This window comes from Narcine bancroftii, chromosome 14, assembly GCF_036971445.1.
Source record: "Narcine bancroftii isolate sNarBan1 chromosome 14, sNarBan1.hap1, whole genome shotgun sequence".
NCBI classification, from domain to species: domain Eukaryota; kingdom Metazoa; phylum Chordata; class Chondrichthyes; order Torpediniformes; family Narcinidae; genus Narcine; species Narcine bancroftii.
The window spans coordinates 57,237,127-57,253,796 of NC_091482.1; the positions used below are offsets into that span (position 1 = coordinate 57,237,127).

At 40.4% G+C, this 16,670-nt stretch overlaps 1 protein-coding gene across 5 annotated transcripts in view; it reads right to left on the bottom strand.

Annotated features, from left to right (window-relative positions):
- atp8b4 (ATPase phospholipid transporting 8B4) overlaps window positions 1-16,670 on the bottom strand; it is a 232,260-nt gene that overhangs the window by 8,693 nt on the left and 206,897 nt on the right. For all 5 annotated transcript variants that reach the window (XM_069910766.1, XM_069910763.1, XM_069910765.1 and 2 more), the window contains 5 exons: window positions 15,237-15,378; window positions 13,709-13,892; window positions 12,184-12,407; window positions 10,237-10,320; window positions 8,571-8,816 (listed from right to left, as the gene is read on the bottom strand). In XM_069910766.1, the coding sequence (XP_069766867.1) occupies window positions 8,571-8,816; window positions 10,237-10,320; window positions 12,184-12,407; window positions 13,709-13,892; window positions 15,237-15,378 (880 nt within the window). The remainder of the gene's footprint in view (window positions 1-8,570; window positions 8,817-10,236; window positions 10,321-12,183; window positions 12,408-13,708; window positions 13,893-15,236; window positions 15,379-16,670) is intronic.

Consider the following 16,670-nt stretch of genomic DNA (forward strand, 5'->3'; position numbering starts at 1 on the left):
AAATGAGGGTAATGGATGAGTTTGGGGGACTAGGATATGTAAAATTGAAAAATTCACTATTCATTCTAATGGGCTGAAAGTTACCAAGACCCTCTTGCAATGGAAATGCTCCACCTTTGCAGTTGACAGGCCAAATGCAAATTAGTGGATCATCTCCTATTCCTCTTGGGTAGTTCACAACCCAAAGTTATGAATGTTGGCTTTTCCAATTTCAGGTAATCCACACCCTGGTGCTCTCTTCCCACATGTTCACCTGTCTACCAAATTATCTTCTTTTGTTTATCCTCCTATCCCCTTCCCCACTGGTTCCATCTATCAACCCCCTCCCCACATGGCCCAGCATCCAATAACCTGGAGCTATCCACACATCTAGCTCGGCCCCTGGTTCTACTTATCACTGAATGGCCTCTCTCCCCTAACCCCCCATCTTTCTGGTTTCCTACCAGTCCTGGTGAAGGATCTCAAACTAAAATTTTGACTTATATCTTTTGCCTCCATGGCTGAGCTCTTCCAATATCCTGACTTTGTTCTAGATCCCAGCATCTGCAGGCTCTTTTATCTTCATGGTTTACAATTCTGTTTTGTAGCTACCATCACATGGCCTGAAGGTGGCAGTAAAGTACACTAGTTGCGTTGTTCAGAAGTCCCAAATCCAGATGCCAAGAATCCAGACTTCTCAAAAACTCTCAAACCTTTTAAATTTAGCCGGCTTTTGTGTGCATGCATAAGTGCCTCAGATGCACAGAAAGTCGCAGAAACGAACAAATAAATACTTTTTTGGGTTTTTTTGTACTTTGTATTTTATTTGAAAACATGTTTCGTTAATAAACTATCAAAATTTACTTGTTCATCTCTTCTTTATTCTCCTTAAATTTGAATTTTAAAAGCACTGCCTGAGAATATGGAAAATCCGGACTGACCCAATCCTGAGCAGTCCAAATGTTAGGACTTTTACTGTACAGGTTTATGAAAATCACATTTCAGGCTTCTGCGACAAAAATAAATCATACAGTGTACATTGAGTTGTTCCTCATCAAAAGCAAAGTTTGGAAGACAGAAAAAGGAACTTGCACATCCAGAAACTCTTTACAACTAAATAAATACATCCAAGGAGAATTCACAATTGTAATGTTGGAATCAGAGCAGTTATTTTGCATCTTGAAATGTTCCATAAACATGAATGAGTTAAGCTATGAGATGATTGGCTAGTTATTCTGCACCTGTTAAATGGGGTAGTGGCATCATTATTGCACCAAACACGTTGAGGAGAAATATTCTATTGTGTATGAGATCTCAGCACTATCCATTACTGCATGCATTAAAGCCACCTGTCTCTCTACAGAGCTATCAGATGAAGGCAAATGGGACTGGCATGGCCAGAGGAGGGAGGAGATAAATGATAAATGGGGAAGGTGTGGCAGAGCATAGGGTTGGGTGTGGGGCCTTTGGCAGTCAGGGCAATACACAATCCTTAAATACATTTAAAGCCAAACATCTGCAGGGGATAGAGGCTTCAACTCTGCATAAATGGACAAAACTGAGGTCTCCTTTAAAAAGTATCGAAGCAGGTCCCAGTTACAGGTCAAGTAGCTCCAATTACTGTATTACTAAAGAACAGATCAAAAATCCATCCACTGGAGGGACATGTAGATTATTGACAACATTTTTGAAGGGTGCAGCAATTTATCAGTCCGATATATTTTAATGACAATTCCTCAAATATTTCCTTCACCCACCTCACCCCGCCCACATTGGAGCTGGCCAGCTCTGATCACAATATACTCAATGAAAGACAGGATCCAGAGTTGGGCAGGAAAGTGGCAGATAGAGTTCAATCCGGGTAAGTGTGAAGTGATGCATTTTAGAAGGACAAACGTGAAGGCAGAGTACATGGTTAATGGTAGGATTCTTTACAGTGTGGAAGGACTTTGGGGTCCAAATCCAATGACCTCTCAAGGTTACCATGCAGGTTGATAGGGTAGTTAAGAAATCTTATGGTATACTGGCCTTCATAAATCATAGGATTGATTTCAAGAGACGTTGAGGTGACATTTCTGTTTTCTAAAACTCTGGTCAGATCACACTTGGAATATTGTGTTTAGTCCTGGTCGCCTCATTACATTTACCAGGATGTTGCCTGGATTGGAGAAAGTGTCTTATGAGGTAAGGTTAACAGAGCTAAGGCTTTTCTCTGCTGAGCAAAGAATGAGAGGTGACTTAATAGAGGTCTGCAGGTTTATGAGAAGCATAGATAAAGTACACAGCCAGCACCTTTATCCCCGGGCATGACCAGAGGGCATTGGTATGAGGTGATCGGAGGGAAGTTTTATGGAGAAATCAGGGTTTTGGTTTACAGAGAGAGTGGTGGGTACCTAGATTGCATTGCTAGGGGTGGTGGTGGAGCCCGGTTCAATAGGGACATTTAAAAGCCTCATGGATGCAGGAAAACTGGAAGGGTATGGGTGTAAGTCAGGAAGGATTATTTTGAAGAATAAGTTTATATAGGTTGGCACAACATTGTGGGCCAAAGGGCCTGCACTGTGCTGTAATGTTCTACATTCTATGAATGACTGTACAAAAACTAATGGTGATCATGGACTTTAAGATGGCTAACTTCAAAACAACACATGAATACAAAGAGAACACCTTGATCATACCTTTTTGGGCTCCGTTGGCCAGAAGGACCTCTCTCTCAACAGCTGAATTTAAATTTAAAATGATCAAGGCCATTCATCTCATTCAACTCAATTTACAAACGTAACTCTTCTTGAAGCCATCAATTTTGTTCACTGGAAAAGTATTCTTAATTCTTAAAACTGCATTTCTGATTCAATTAAAGAATTCAACCGACCTCCTTACCCCCTAATTTGGATGTATAATTCAAAGCTTCTGAAGAACAGATAAAGGTTCACCCTTCCTATAAATAGGCTTCTTGAAGATATGCACACATGTGACCAATTAACCTACTAGCCCCGTACATCTTTGGAACCAGAGCACCCAATGATACCCACGCAGTCACGAGGAGAATGTACAAGCTCCTTTGAGACAGCAGCAGATTCGAACCTGGGTCACCGGCGCTGCAATAGCATTGTGCTAACCATAATGCCAGTAGCAGACTGTAGATTTAGAGGATTAATACCATGCAAATTCCTGAAGGGAACTGACTAAATTACAAGCAAGACCTCCAGGAAGATCAATGATATAAAACTGTGCAATAACTTCCTTGCATATTTAATTAATTAGAGGATTTTTTAAAAAACATTGAGGTGCAGCCAGTCCTGCTGTTACGGCAGTAGTACTGCTGGTGCAGAGCTGGGAGTATAGACACAGTGCTGCTTTGCAGGGTCCTAATGCCCTGTCCTCATGGCAATGGCTCCGTACATGCTCTCAAGGAGCTGACGGTGTTTTTTTTAAAAATCCTGCAACCACGGGGCCTGTGCCAAAGATGACGCCACCTCTGCTGGACAGCATACCGCAAGGGTTTGCAGACTCTGAGGGAGCAGCGGGCACCAGAAATGGGGAGTACACCCACCCTATTAAGAAGGAGAACCTTGGAGATTACTCTAAAGGACGGTGACCACGGCAGCAGACTAGCAAGGGGCTCACCGGCTGAAGGACTCACATGGACTGCGGACTGCTGGCACCTCGCTGCTGATGGAACCCCAAAGGCTGTGGGCTGCTGGAGACTGGCTCATAGGGAGCCAGGTATTGGAACTAAAATTTGTGAGGATGCTAAGGCAAGAAGGTCTCCCAAAGGACCTTGGGTGGTGAAGGCCTAATGATCATATTGGAGGTCTGAATCCAGAGCTGGTTTGAACTGAAGCCTGTGCAGCTGCAGAGGCTACAGGTGCACTGGAGGTGAATCCACAGACATTCAGTGACTTTGAAGGGATCCTCTTTTGCTTCTCTTTCTCCTATTGCTTGGGGCTCATGGTGACTTTTTGTTTGCCTTAAGGCAGACAAAATTTGATATATATAATATGCATTAGATTTTAATGTATTATTGCATGACAATAAAAGGTACATTTGATATCAGTTTGACTTCAAAACCAACATTATTCATTTAATTGCCTAGAAACTTTAATTTAAAAGAAATGTTGTCTAGATATATGCCAGTATTTGTCATCGGTTCAAGTTAGATTTGGACTGCATATTTATATGCACCCACATCAATTCTGCACCTTTCACCTGTTATATATAATTTATAACATTAACCACTGGGGTTGTTTCAGGTACTCTAAGCAATTAATTGATTCATTTCCTTTCATACAACTTGCAAATTATCTACAAATTGGTCAGAATCCAACAAAATGTATAGAGAACCAACTATCCTGAGAGTGATCTCCCACACTCCTCCATTCCCACTCTCACTTGAGGTTCTTTGAAAACAGGATCCTGCCAGAAGGAGGTGGCTTCCCTTCCTATTTTCTGCTCACTGAGGTTTCTCAAATGGGAGTCTTTTGTAATTGGGAGTGTTATCCTAATTCTTGATCTAACTGCTGAGTAAGATCTGCTCGGAACCAGCCAGCTACGTGAGCGGATGAAGAAAACAAAAATTAAGGCACATGAAGATACCTCGTCTCCACTGTAGCCTTGCATATTCTTTTAGATTTCTCCTTCTCAGAAATTATCAGGCTCTTGACCCTCCCTTTATGACCCTAATCCCGGCCACGTGGGCAGCATGGGTACAGAGCCAGCAACATGGGTTCTAATCTGGAACTGTACGTAACGGGGTCTGTACGTTCTCCCCGTGTCTGCATGTGTTTTCTCCAGGTTAATTGGGCATCATGGGGTCATGGACCGTAAGGGTCTGTTAGCGTGCTGTAGGTCTAAAGTAAATTAAATTAAATCACCAAAAACTACTCCAGGACCACCAAGAGTCCTGTCTGCACTCCTGAAATGTCAACTGCAAATTGTAAACTTTTATTTATCTGCCCTTTGATTGTTTATTATATCTTTTTCTGTACTGGCAATATGAAGTAGTTTAGTTTTTATGATTTTAGTTGGTATTTAGCTGCAGAAAGAATTTCAGTGCATTTTGATTTAAATTTTTATTTCCGACATACAGCATGGTGACAGGCCCACGAGTCCGTGCCGCCCAATTTACCCCGAATTCAAAAGGTGGGAGGAAACTGAAGCCCCCAGGGAAAACCCACTCAGACATGGGGAGAACGTACAAACTCCTTACAGATTCGAACCACAGTCCCGATCACTGACGCTGTATAGGCATTGTACTAACCGCTATGCCAACCATGTCGCCCACTGTACTTAAATGGCAATAAATTGACATTGACCCTTTCAGATTGAAGATTAGTCTTTACGTTAATTACTACTGACAGCAAACACTTGATCCCTTAGTTGAAGGGTTCTCCTCCCCTCGAGAATGAAGCAGCCCTAGCTCCATATAACACCAAAGCCTAAGTCTGATGTAGTAATGAACTTTTACACAGAAATCACAATATAAATAACACTGGACAATGAAGATTTTGCTTCCTGAACACTTTTAGGTATTCTCTATTGATTTTGGACTGCTGATCACGAAAATCATCTTGAAAATTTCCTATCACATACTGTTTTTTTTAGATGTAACCTATTTTTGGTGATTTCCTTTCATATTTTAAATCTTCTTCAAACATACACAACTACGAAGTGCAACATGTCATTGAAAATTCATTTTCTGCATTCGTACTTGGACTTCTTCCCTGATTTTGGTGCAGTCAGTGATGAACAATGGGAAAGGTTTCACCATGACATGGAAAAGCAGCGTCAGGGCAACTGGAATCTATTAATGCTTGCCGACTATTGTTGGACACTGATGTGAGAGGCATCAGATGCTGAAAAATTAGTGGCAAAGTATTTTTAGGTCAGTTGAACTAACACTAAGGTACGTTCAATAAAAGTTAATTTAATGTGTTGTCAAATGTCGTGACACCTGCAGTGCATTCTGTTATATTAGTGGTGAGTATACACTTAAGGCTCAGAGACCCAGCACGACTGCACTTATTAAGAAAGCCTATGAGCTCTACTTCGGTTGGAACAGGACAGACCCTGAGCTCCCCAGATTTGTTGTGCAACATGTGCAGTCAACCTGAGGGCTTGGCTCAAAGATTAAACATGCTAAATTAAATAAAAGTTAGTGCAATGTTTCTCCAACTTCCTACTTGATACAGCAAATCTGAAATGATCTTCATGTTCAGCTTGAAGTTGTCTATCGTAATCTCCAATTGTTTTCCAGGAAGCAAACCTTTTGAAAAAAATTGTTGTCCAGTGTAATCAACAGGCCATGTCCTGTAGATCCATACACTATTTCACAGCAGTACTGATAATTCTAATGGAACTGCAAGCTTTTAACCCTGCATCCTTAGCAATGTTTATATCCGGCAGCAACAAAATCCAGGCATGACTGGGAGAGAGTTGTGCAGATAGTCAACCTTTTAGAGTAATATAATCTGCCTGATGTGAATGTTGGGTGAATATATCTTCAACATACCCAAAACTGTTTCAATTCCCCACTTGTTGCCACCTTCTGTGTTTTGTGTTTTCAGTTGTTAAAGGATGATACATTGAAGAATGTTCACTGTTCATATTTTGAGGGTGTCCATGATTTTAAGGTATACCTTGTATTGATTATTATCCAATAAATATGAGACTATCAGTATATCAGAATTTTTAACAGGTATTAATTTATGAAGGTCACTGCACATTTACTAATCCTGTTTCGTCACTCCCACCAGTTCTAGATTTCTGAATTGATTTGACTTCCTCACGACATTAAACATATATGCAGTGGATTAATTCAATTAAAAATGTCTTTCCTTTTGACTAACCAACTGTTTAATGTTGATATTGCCTGTCAAATTTGAGGAAAATAATCCATTTCTCACCATCTCTCATCGTGGATGAACAGACAAATTTAACCTTGGCAATTGTCAATAGAAAACATGGTCCAAATCCATTTCCACCAGGACCATTACCATCCTCTTGTGGCCAACAGATATCTCTCCTAACTATGGTCCCTGAATGATAATATCCATTTGAAGATTATTAGTCCTGTCCAAAGATGTATGACCACAACAGCTACGTCAAATTTTGCACTACTCTTCTCTCTGCAAAATTCAAATCTATTAACTTCACAGCCACATGACTGGAAAAAAAAAGCAATGTATGATATTATTTTTGCAATCTCTTACTCTTTTTTACAAATGCAACCAGCCTGTCAGAAGCCCAATTGAGAACTAGCATGCAATGCAACACAAAATTAACATGAATGAGGTCAATTTAAATTGATCACTAAATCAAAAATAGCATCCACACTTTAAGCATGTCAAGTGAATAAAATGAATATTGTTCTACTTCATTGTGCATTAACATTCAAATATATATAAGCTAATGACAAATTCTTTTTGTAGCTGGAGTAGTTTTGCATAATGCATCTTGAGTCAGAGTTGTACAGGACAGAAAAATGTCCTTTGGCTTACTACATCCATCCCAACATTTTTGCCGATCATTTATCCATATAACCTTATAATTCTCTGCTTTGCTTCTTTAAATGCCTGTCTACAAGTCTCCTATGCATCTGATTCACCACTTCGTCTGGAAGTGGGTTTCAGGTAACAAACACTCAATGTGTAAAAAAATTTACCCCTCAGATAGCCTTCTTCCTCTCACCTTCAACATTTGCCCTCTTGATTTAGACCTATCATGGGAAAAAGACAATCTCTCTGCCTCTCAATCTTATATGTATGTATCAGGTAAGATTGTGTTGTTCAAGGAAAATTTAACCCTAATTTATGATGCAAGTTGCAGCAAATTTGAATCAATCAGGATTATGTGGTTCTTCTCTACAGGGGTGGCCATCCTTTTAATTTAGTCATATAGCACGGTAACAGACCATTTCGGTCCATGAATCCTACACTCCTGGTAAGGACTCATGGGCCAAAATGCTGTATGTCTAAATTAAAAATTAAAAGGTTGGCCACCACTGTCAGGTAATAGCGACTGTGAATAGGAATTATAAACTTGGGTCATTCATCCATTTGATCAGAATTAATTGAATAACTTTTTGCTTCCTTTGATTATCAGTTACCTCAAAGGAACGATCATCAGAACATCTGAAGACTAGATACCATCTGAAAATTGTACAGATACGAATTCATACACAATAACTTGAATTAGGACTTGACATCTCTCGGAGGAGATGCCTCTATACTGTGGGACATTTGCTAAAGTAAAAATATATTTTAAAGAAAATAGCAACAAATGAAGACTAATTGTCTTCTGGGACAATTTTCCTGTTAATGGCAGACTTTTTCACAATTCTGAGTGTCTGAAATGTAGTCTTTGTAATGTTTTCAAAAGTGTTGGAAAATTATTCTCCTAAATATTCTTTCATCTTCCCCTTTCTTAACAAACGCATCTCAAGAAAGTGTGTTTTTATAACCATTGAAATACTAGTCTTTGCTGTCAAACTTATAAATGCCATTGTATATGTGATTTGTGAATCCAATGAGAAAACAGTAATGGTGCAAAGGTAAACTATCCTGTGCAGACATTATAAAATCTGAACTTACTTGCACACTGACCACAATCACTAGAGATGTTGCCACGGTGACAGCAAATGACTGATAATCCGAAAGATGTTGTCCATCGTCTCTTGTTGTATCACAAAATGCACCATATGGTACAAAGAATAGGACTATAGAGGTGTAGACTCCATGGACTATACAGATAAAGAATTCTCGCTTATTGAAAAGCAGGTTAAATTGTCCAGGCGCATAGAGTCTTGTGTATTCCAAACTTTTCTGTTCATTGACATCCTATTGAGATAGAGTACAATTATAAAGAGAATAAGCAAGATATTCATAAAGGCACACTGTTGCAAAAATAATGTTATATTAAGCTCTTACTTATTTATCCCCTGATAAGATTATCAGGTAAATGCATTTTACAGGTAGCTACTTAGTTTTGTGGAGCTCTCAATCTGCATTTGTACCATGAGTTTATCCTTATTTTGTTTGGTTCAGAAGTTTAATCAACTGAGCCATGTTGGATTTAACACAATGGATATTAATAGAATGTGGATAAACAAAAGAACTGCAGACGCTGGAACCTTGAGTCCCTGGAGGGACTCAGCAACATTGGCAAATGTTTCAGGTTGGGATTCTTTCTCCAGACTAAAGTGGGAATGGGAGACAGCAAGCGTAAATGGAGGAAGGAGAGATGGCTAGGCAAGGTGCAGATTGATTTTTGTGGTGATTATCATATGGTCAAACATTTTTTAAGCATTTATCATTTATGCTCACACATAAATTTGTTTGATACGTAATTTAAGATCTGAAAAGTTTCCAATATTTTTTGTTCTTATGTCGTCCAAGTTTTTAAATGAGATGAAGGCCCAGAACCAGGCCTTAAGATATCAATCACACTCAGCACAACAGCTTCGAAAAATCATCAGATTCTGAAGTAAAACACTATGCTGGAGAAACTCAGCAGGTCAAACAGTGTACTGTTGTAGCAAAGATAAAGATATATAATGTTTCGGGCATGAGGTGTGTGAACAAAATGATAAGAGGGGAGGGACAGGGGGAGGAGTACAGGCCCACAGGCAGTAGGTAATAGGTGGATAAGGGAGGGAGGGCACACCAGCAAACAGGGGGTGGGGGAATGGCTCTTGGAATGGAGAGGGAAGGAGTGGAGAGCTGGAGGAAAGAAGACAGAGGGAACAGGAAGGGAGGGAGAACAGGGAGTAAGGTTACCAGAAACTAGAAGTCAATGTTAATGCCATACAGTTGGAGAGTGGCAAATTGAGTTTCTCTACCAATTTACAGGTGATCTTGGTTGGACAGTACAAGAGGCCATGGACAGACATGTCAGTGTGGGAGTGGGGTGCAGAATTGAAATGGTTGGCCACTGGGAGATCCCTAATATCCCAATAATGAAGCATTGGCTCAGAAAAGACTGATCTATAATACATACCTGGTCCAAATCACAACTGCACTGATAGTAATTAACACAAAAATTATTCCCTTATGGAACAGTTTGATTACAAGAACACTGGGATAGTTTAAAAAGTTCTGTTTAGTTCCCTGTTCAGTTGTGTTGGAAAAGTTTGTTGGAATCTAGTCTCAGGTGGGATCCTGATCTCACCTAAGTTGAAGGTCAAACACAGCCATCAAAGCAAAAGAATTTCAAGAGACCATACCAAACAGATTTAAACTACTCTGTGCATTACCTTACCTGATCAAATATACCCATGGCCAGCACAGGAAGGGAAGTGTAAACTATGTTGTACAAGGTAATGAACCACTGATCATAAACAGTCTGCAAAAAAAAGAAAGCTATCAGCACTTACTCAAACCAATAAATGCCCGTCAATTTATAACCTTCAGTTAGCATAGCAGTTAACGCAATGCTGTCACAGCGTCACCGGCTGGGACTTGGCTTCGAATCCTGGGCTGTCTGTAGAGAGTTTGTACATTCTCCCAGTGTCTACGTGGGTTTTCTTCGAGTGCTCCAGTTTCCTCCCACCTTTCAAAATGTACCGGGGGGGGGGTTGTAGGTTAATTGTGTGTAAATTGTGCGGCACGGGCTTATGGACCAAAAGGGCCTGTTACCGTGCTGTATGTCTAAATTTTAAAATTTTACAGTATAAAATGTATTTAAACGGTGCTGAATTGCACCGAGTCTTTGAAATATAAATGCATTTGTTAACTTTTATTGCTACTTTGAAATGTCAGCAATGTATTCATTTCATTTATTTTGTGACATGACTGGCATTGATTGCCTCACTTCCCGGTTTATAAAATCACATAGTTAAAACTGCACAATAAATCTCACACAATTTAGAACATATCTAAAATTAGATTCCCTAGAATTTGTATTTTTCATATACACTAGGTGATCCATCTTCTCTCAAAAATAAGAGAATGAAAAAAAAATGATGGGCTTTCTGTGAATTGCATGAAGTCTATGGATTTTCTTCAAGTTCTGCATCAGGCAGTGCAGTTAGGACCAGCACAGTGGCTCCCAAAGTCATGCAAGGCTGCTTGGATGCCACATCCTGCCTTTTGACCATGTAGAAAGGGTCAATGAACAGCGTGGGTACATTGGCCATTCCAAAAGGAGGGCATGGTTACATTTATACAGTGTGTTTGCATTTGTTGGTTTTGCAATACCATTTAAATCTTATATAAAAAATATAATTTTTTTTTTGAAACACACTGTTATGGAATCCATTACCTTGTCCTCCTTTTGGAATGGCCATCCTCAGTGTGGGCCACATTCCCAAAATTGGGATTTATAGCATTTTGTGTGCTACATTAAACCCGAACTTATAAGGCACTTGCCTGAGGAGATCCCATTTTGTGCAGTTGGTCCTGGAAACTCATTTCACATTGGGCCCCAAGGTGGACCTCCCTTGGGTCACCCACTTTCAACCCTGATGATGACAGGCATGCTTCTCAGCATATAATCTCTCACTGACCACAACTTCTGTCGTTTGGCACAATGCCTCCCCAATCTAAATGCTGAAGTCTCAACCTCAACTTCATCCAAAAATCCCATCTAGCAATCTCCTGAATCCTGCTCCAGCCTCGATTGCTTGACTCCTAACCAACCTAACTTTCCTCATTTACCAACATTATGCCTCCATCCTGAGCAGTGATCTGTTTACTCAACCACACACTCCTGGGCTACTGAATCCATTCTCCAGGGTCTTTTGCAGTAGCCAACTCTCTCGACATTTCTACCAAGTCCCCTGACGTAAACCTCTACCAACCTGCTGGCTCAAACCCCCTTCTAATACAGCACCAAATCCTTCCACTGACCCTGGCCCAATGTACCTTTAACAATTCTTCAGGTTCTCAACTCCATTACTAATGCTCCTCTCCCTTGTGCCTGCCACTCCTCTATTGTTTACGAAGCAGGCTCTGATTTCCTTTGCTAATCTGCAACGTCAAAGCAGATGCGTGTCAAGCTTTTCAGTGAAAGGCCCGAAAGTTCACAACTGAACCTTCCAAAGATGAAAAAAGTTAATTGATTTGTCTCCAAAATAGTCACCATTTAATTCGTAGGCACCCTTTCCAGTGGCATAAAAATCAGATTTTTTTTTCTTTCCCTCTCATTCTGCATCTCATTAGCATTGATTTAAAGACCAACGTTCTCTTCCTTAGAGAAACTACAAACCTGTGCAGAGAAGCCACAGAAGAAACCAAACCAGAAGTGAACGAGAGTGAATGCAAAGTTCTTGTAGAAAAAGTAATAGAGGAACTTGCATATCCTTAGATAGGACCATCTGCCATGGACCAGCAGAAGTCTTTGAAGGTATCTGAATTGTCCAAATGAATAGTCACTGGCCAGAACAGCCTGCAGGCCTTCCTGGCCACTGATGCCAACTCCGATGTGTGCAGCTGCAGGCAAAATAAACATATTAACTACCTGCCATCTGAACTTGACATAAAAAAAATAAAAAAACTCTCTGATACAGCATTGACAAGGTCACTTCTTAAATAGGTCACTTTTGCTCAATAATAATTATTGTCACATTGCAAAATATACATTTCAGACCTATATCAAAGGCAAACAATTCCATGCTATGTGCAGAACACACTGAAAAAATACTCATGCATCTCAGTTTAGGCACAACTGATTTACATTTTTTTTCACTGAGGTGTGGGTAGTCTGTAATGACAGTCTATTAAATTGCTTATCAAAAATATATGGGCTTCATCTTCATTTCATTCAATTGCCCCTCAAAATAACTTCGTCTGAGGAGGACAGAAGGATCATTGATCATTTAATGATATCACAACAAACTGGGCAGGTGACCTCTTGGGCTGCATCCTTAGTTCTTTGGACTTGTAGACAATTTGCAGCATATGGGAAAGACCATTTTCTCCCTTTTATTCATGCAGAGTGGAAACGGGTTACCCTTATTCCAACTTCCAGCATTAAGTCGCCCAGCAGATCACAGCCCCATACGTTCAAAATGAAATACCACTGAACCTTGATGAGGTGATCTGTCTCCATCACTCTTTCAGACAGCAAGTTCCAGACCACTACCCCATTGTGGGTATAAATACATATTTTTCTATCTTCCAGCTATTTCTTCTTTATTTTGTGTCCCCTCTTCTTTTGCGTGTGTAAAAAGAATGAAGTTCTACCTATTTACAATTTCTAGGTCATTCATTATTTTATCCACTACAGTTAAGTTCATCTCAACCTCATCTATTCAGCAGAATCAATCCCAGTTTCCTTAAAACTATAATTCCCATTTTTGTGAATTTCTTCTGTGCTTCTTCCAGGGCTGTCACGTCTTTTCTGGAATGTGCTGATCAGAACTGGAGAGGTGATCTTAAGACCATAAAAAAAAACAGTAACGGAATGGAAATAAAGTAATTCATCTATACAAGGTGAGGGAAGGAAAGATTAGGAAGGAAAGTGCTTTTGAGTCTGTTTTGATTAAATTAGTTACTGAGAGCAGCAGAGAATTGTTCACATTTGAATCAGTCAATTGCGACCTCGTTTTGTTTTTAATCAATTTCATGACTGAAAATGTTTGTTCTACAAATCGGTTTTCGGTTAATACTTTTTGCATGCGTAGGCTTACTTTTTTATTATCACTGGGGTGCAATGCGCTACTTCTAATCACCCAATGTGCCACATCCCTGGTCTAATCTAATAATTGGAGTGACACGGCGACCCATCTTACTTTTAATCATGTTGACATCATTTGCCCCATCACCTATCGCCAAGGTGACAGCTTTCTTGTACATTTTGACAAGCTCGACCACCTGAGCCTTCTGTAATGGCGTGACTCTACAGCAGATCACTGTCCTGCACATGCTGGCTAACTCCAGGAACTCCAGCTTCACATCTGCTTCCAGTGCATGTGCCTGTCACAACATAAACAGAAAGGCCAAATCGTTCAGTGTTTAACAAGGAGGAAATAATACATGTGTCTATCATGAGACAATTGGCACAATGTAGCATGTGCCGAATAATCTTCTTTTGGGGTGTACGTTTCTTTTAATTTGTACATGGGTGGCACGGTCAGCGTAGGAGTGGCACGGTCAGCGTAGGAGTGGGACGGTCAGCGTAGGAGTGGCACGGTCAGCGTAGGAGTGGCACGGTCAGCGTAGGAGTGGCACGGTCAGCGTAGGAATGGCATGGTCAGCGTAGGAGTGGCATGGTCAGCGTAGGAGTGGCACGGTCAGCGTAGGAGTGGCACGGTCAGCGTAGGAGTGGCACAGTTAGCGTAACGGTTCGTGCAGCACTGTTGAAGCACCAGCAATCCGGCCCTTTCTGTAAGGAGTTTGTATATTCTCCCCGTGTCTGCATGGTTTTCCTCTGGTTTCCTCCTACCCTTCAAAACATACTGGGGGCATAGGACAATTGGGCTTGTGGGCCGAAAGCTACCATGCTGCATGGGTAAATTTAAATTTAAAATGATAAAAACAAAAAAGGATGGAAATACATTCTCGAGTTCAATAGTCCTGTCAACTTGATTGGTCTTTGAGAGAAATCAAAAAGAACAAGGAAATCTGGAAGGAAAATCTGATAATATTTCTGCTCAGAACTATTTTACTTGAAGTTAATGTAATTCCTTTTACTGGTTTAAATTATTCATCTTTACATTGGGCATACAATTGACCTCCATTCCATATCTGGGTGGTCTGTAATCTTTTTCTCAGTGAATAACTTCTCTGTCAACTTCATTTAAAGGACTTTCATTACATTAATCCTTGCATAACTTTGCACAACTCCTTACCCAACGATTTTAAATTAAATGCATAGTCAATTTGGTTTGCAGACCTATTTCAATAAAATAATTTTCTTTCTGCCCGTTAATTTGTTTTAAGCAATTTGTCTGACTACAGATTCATTTTCTTTCCTTAACCAGTAAACATTGCCTCTTCATCCTCCGCAGAAACCTTTAATGCCAGCGAGCAGGCAAGGACAATACATTAAAAAAAGGGTTAATTTTTACAACTGATGTTGTGTTCTTTTACTCAAGTCCACACTGCATTTCAGCGATGACAGAACCATCATCAGGAAGGGAAACCTGACCAATTTTTTCCTCCTTAATCCAAAGGCAACCATCAATGATCACATCCTTGACGTTATCCCAGCTGAGAAGAACTCAATGTTAATTTCTGGTTTCCCTAGTTCAACATGGGATTACTTGTTGAGGGTTTAAAGACTTGCTCTTAAATCCTCATGACATAATTTACACTTACTAAACTATGCCCGTTAATAATCAATGCGAAGTCTCCCATAACAGTTTCTTCAACCACTGATTTTAACTGTGAATTCGCATTCTTTTCAGACACAGCGTATCCATTGCAAATAGGTTTCCCCATCATTTGCTCTCTTGATGTCCTGGAATACAAGGTAAAGTTTTTTTTTAAAAATAACTTCATAACTATCTCTGAAAGTCAAAATTCTGCACTTCCAAACTATTCTAATCGGTTGGAAATTCAAAAATTCCAGTACATTTAAGATACAACAAGAACCTTCTCAGGAGATGAGGTGTTAAATTTCCTCAAACTTCAAAAACAGCAAAAAAAATCTTTGTGTAGCATCACAAATGCAATGATAATTTGTGTCCATGCACAAAATTGCAGTGCTACAACTGGTGTGGAATCAGAGAGAGCAGGGAGCAGAGACACAGCACTCCCACGTATCAAATCGCCCAGTCCAAATGCCATCAGCTTTGTACAGACTTTAAACAGCCTGTTAATGGAGCTGACGATGGTTTTATTTAAAAATTCTGCAACCACGGAGTCTGCGTCCAAGATTGCACCGCCTATGATCAAGGGGTTGCAGACTCTGGTAAAGCAAAGAACTGGTGCAGGGGCACCAAAAAAAAGGGAGACCACCCCCTCCCCTCTGTTTGAGAAGAAGCAGAGGAGACAACCCACGGGACAGTGAACACAGTGACGGACCAGTGAGGGGCTTTCTGGCTGAAGAACACACAGGCAGAGAAGGCTGTTGGCACCTCAAGGTGAGGAACCCACGCAGACGGCGAGCTGCTGGTGAGTGTTGGAGACTGGCTCGAGACTGGGTGAAAGGGCACCAGGTGTTGGAACCGGGACGCGAAAGGGTGCCGAAGGTGCTGTAGAATTCCTGATCGTGTCGGAGCTTTGGATGTGGTGCTTAGATTGGACTCTGTGCAACTGCGAGGGCTGCAGTAGTACTGGAGGTGAATCCATAAAAACCCGGTGTCTCTGAGGGGACTCTTTATTGCTTCCCTTTCTCTGACTGTAAGAGGCACTTCTGCCGATGGCAAATCTGACTGCCTTATGGCCGAATAGAGCAAATTCCATATAATATTGGAGTTTTTATTACATGACAATTAAAGAATGTTGAATCTTTAGTCTATCAATTAATACAACCTGTATTAACATTAAACCTATTTGATGTTGGAAGCACATAAAACCCATCCAGCAAATTCCAAATGTTCATCTCAGTCGTGAAATGTGTGGTGCAGAAATCCCTTGTATCCTACTGGGGGTGTTTATTCTTTCATTTTCAGTTTTTGCAGAGATTCAGTTTTCCAGTCCCATAAAATAGCACGATGCATCAGAAAAAATGTCACTTCTCTGGCATCTTACCAGCATTCAGATTTTTACTTCGATGTGGAATTTATTTTGAAACAAGAATTGGCTATC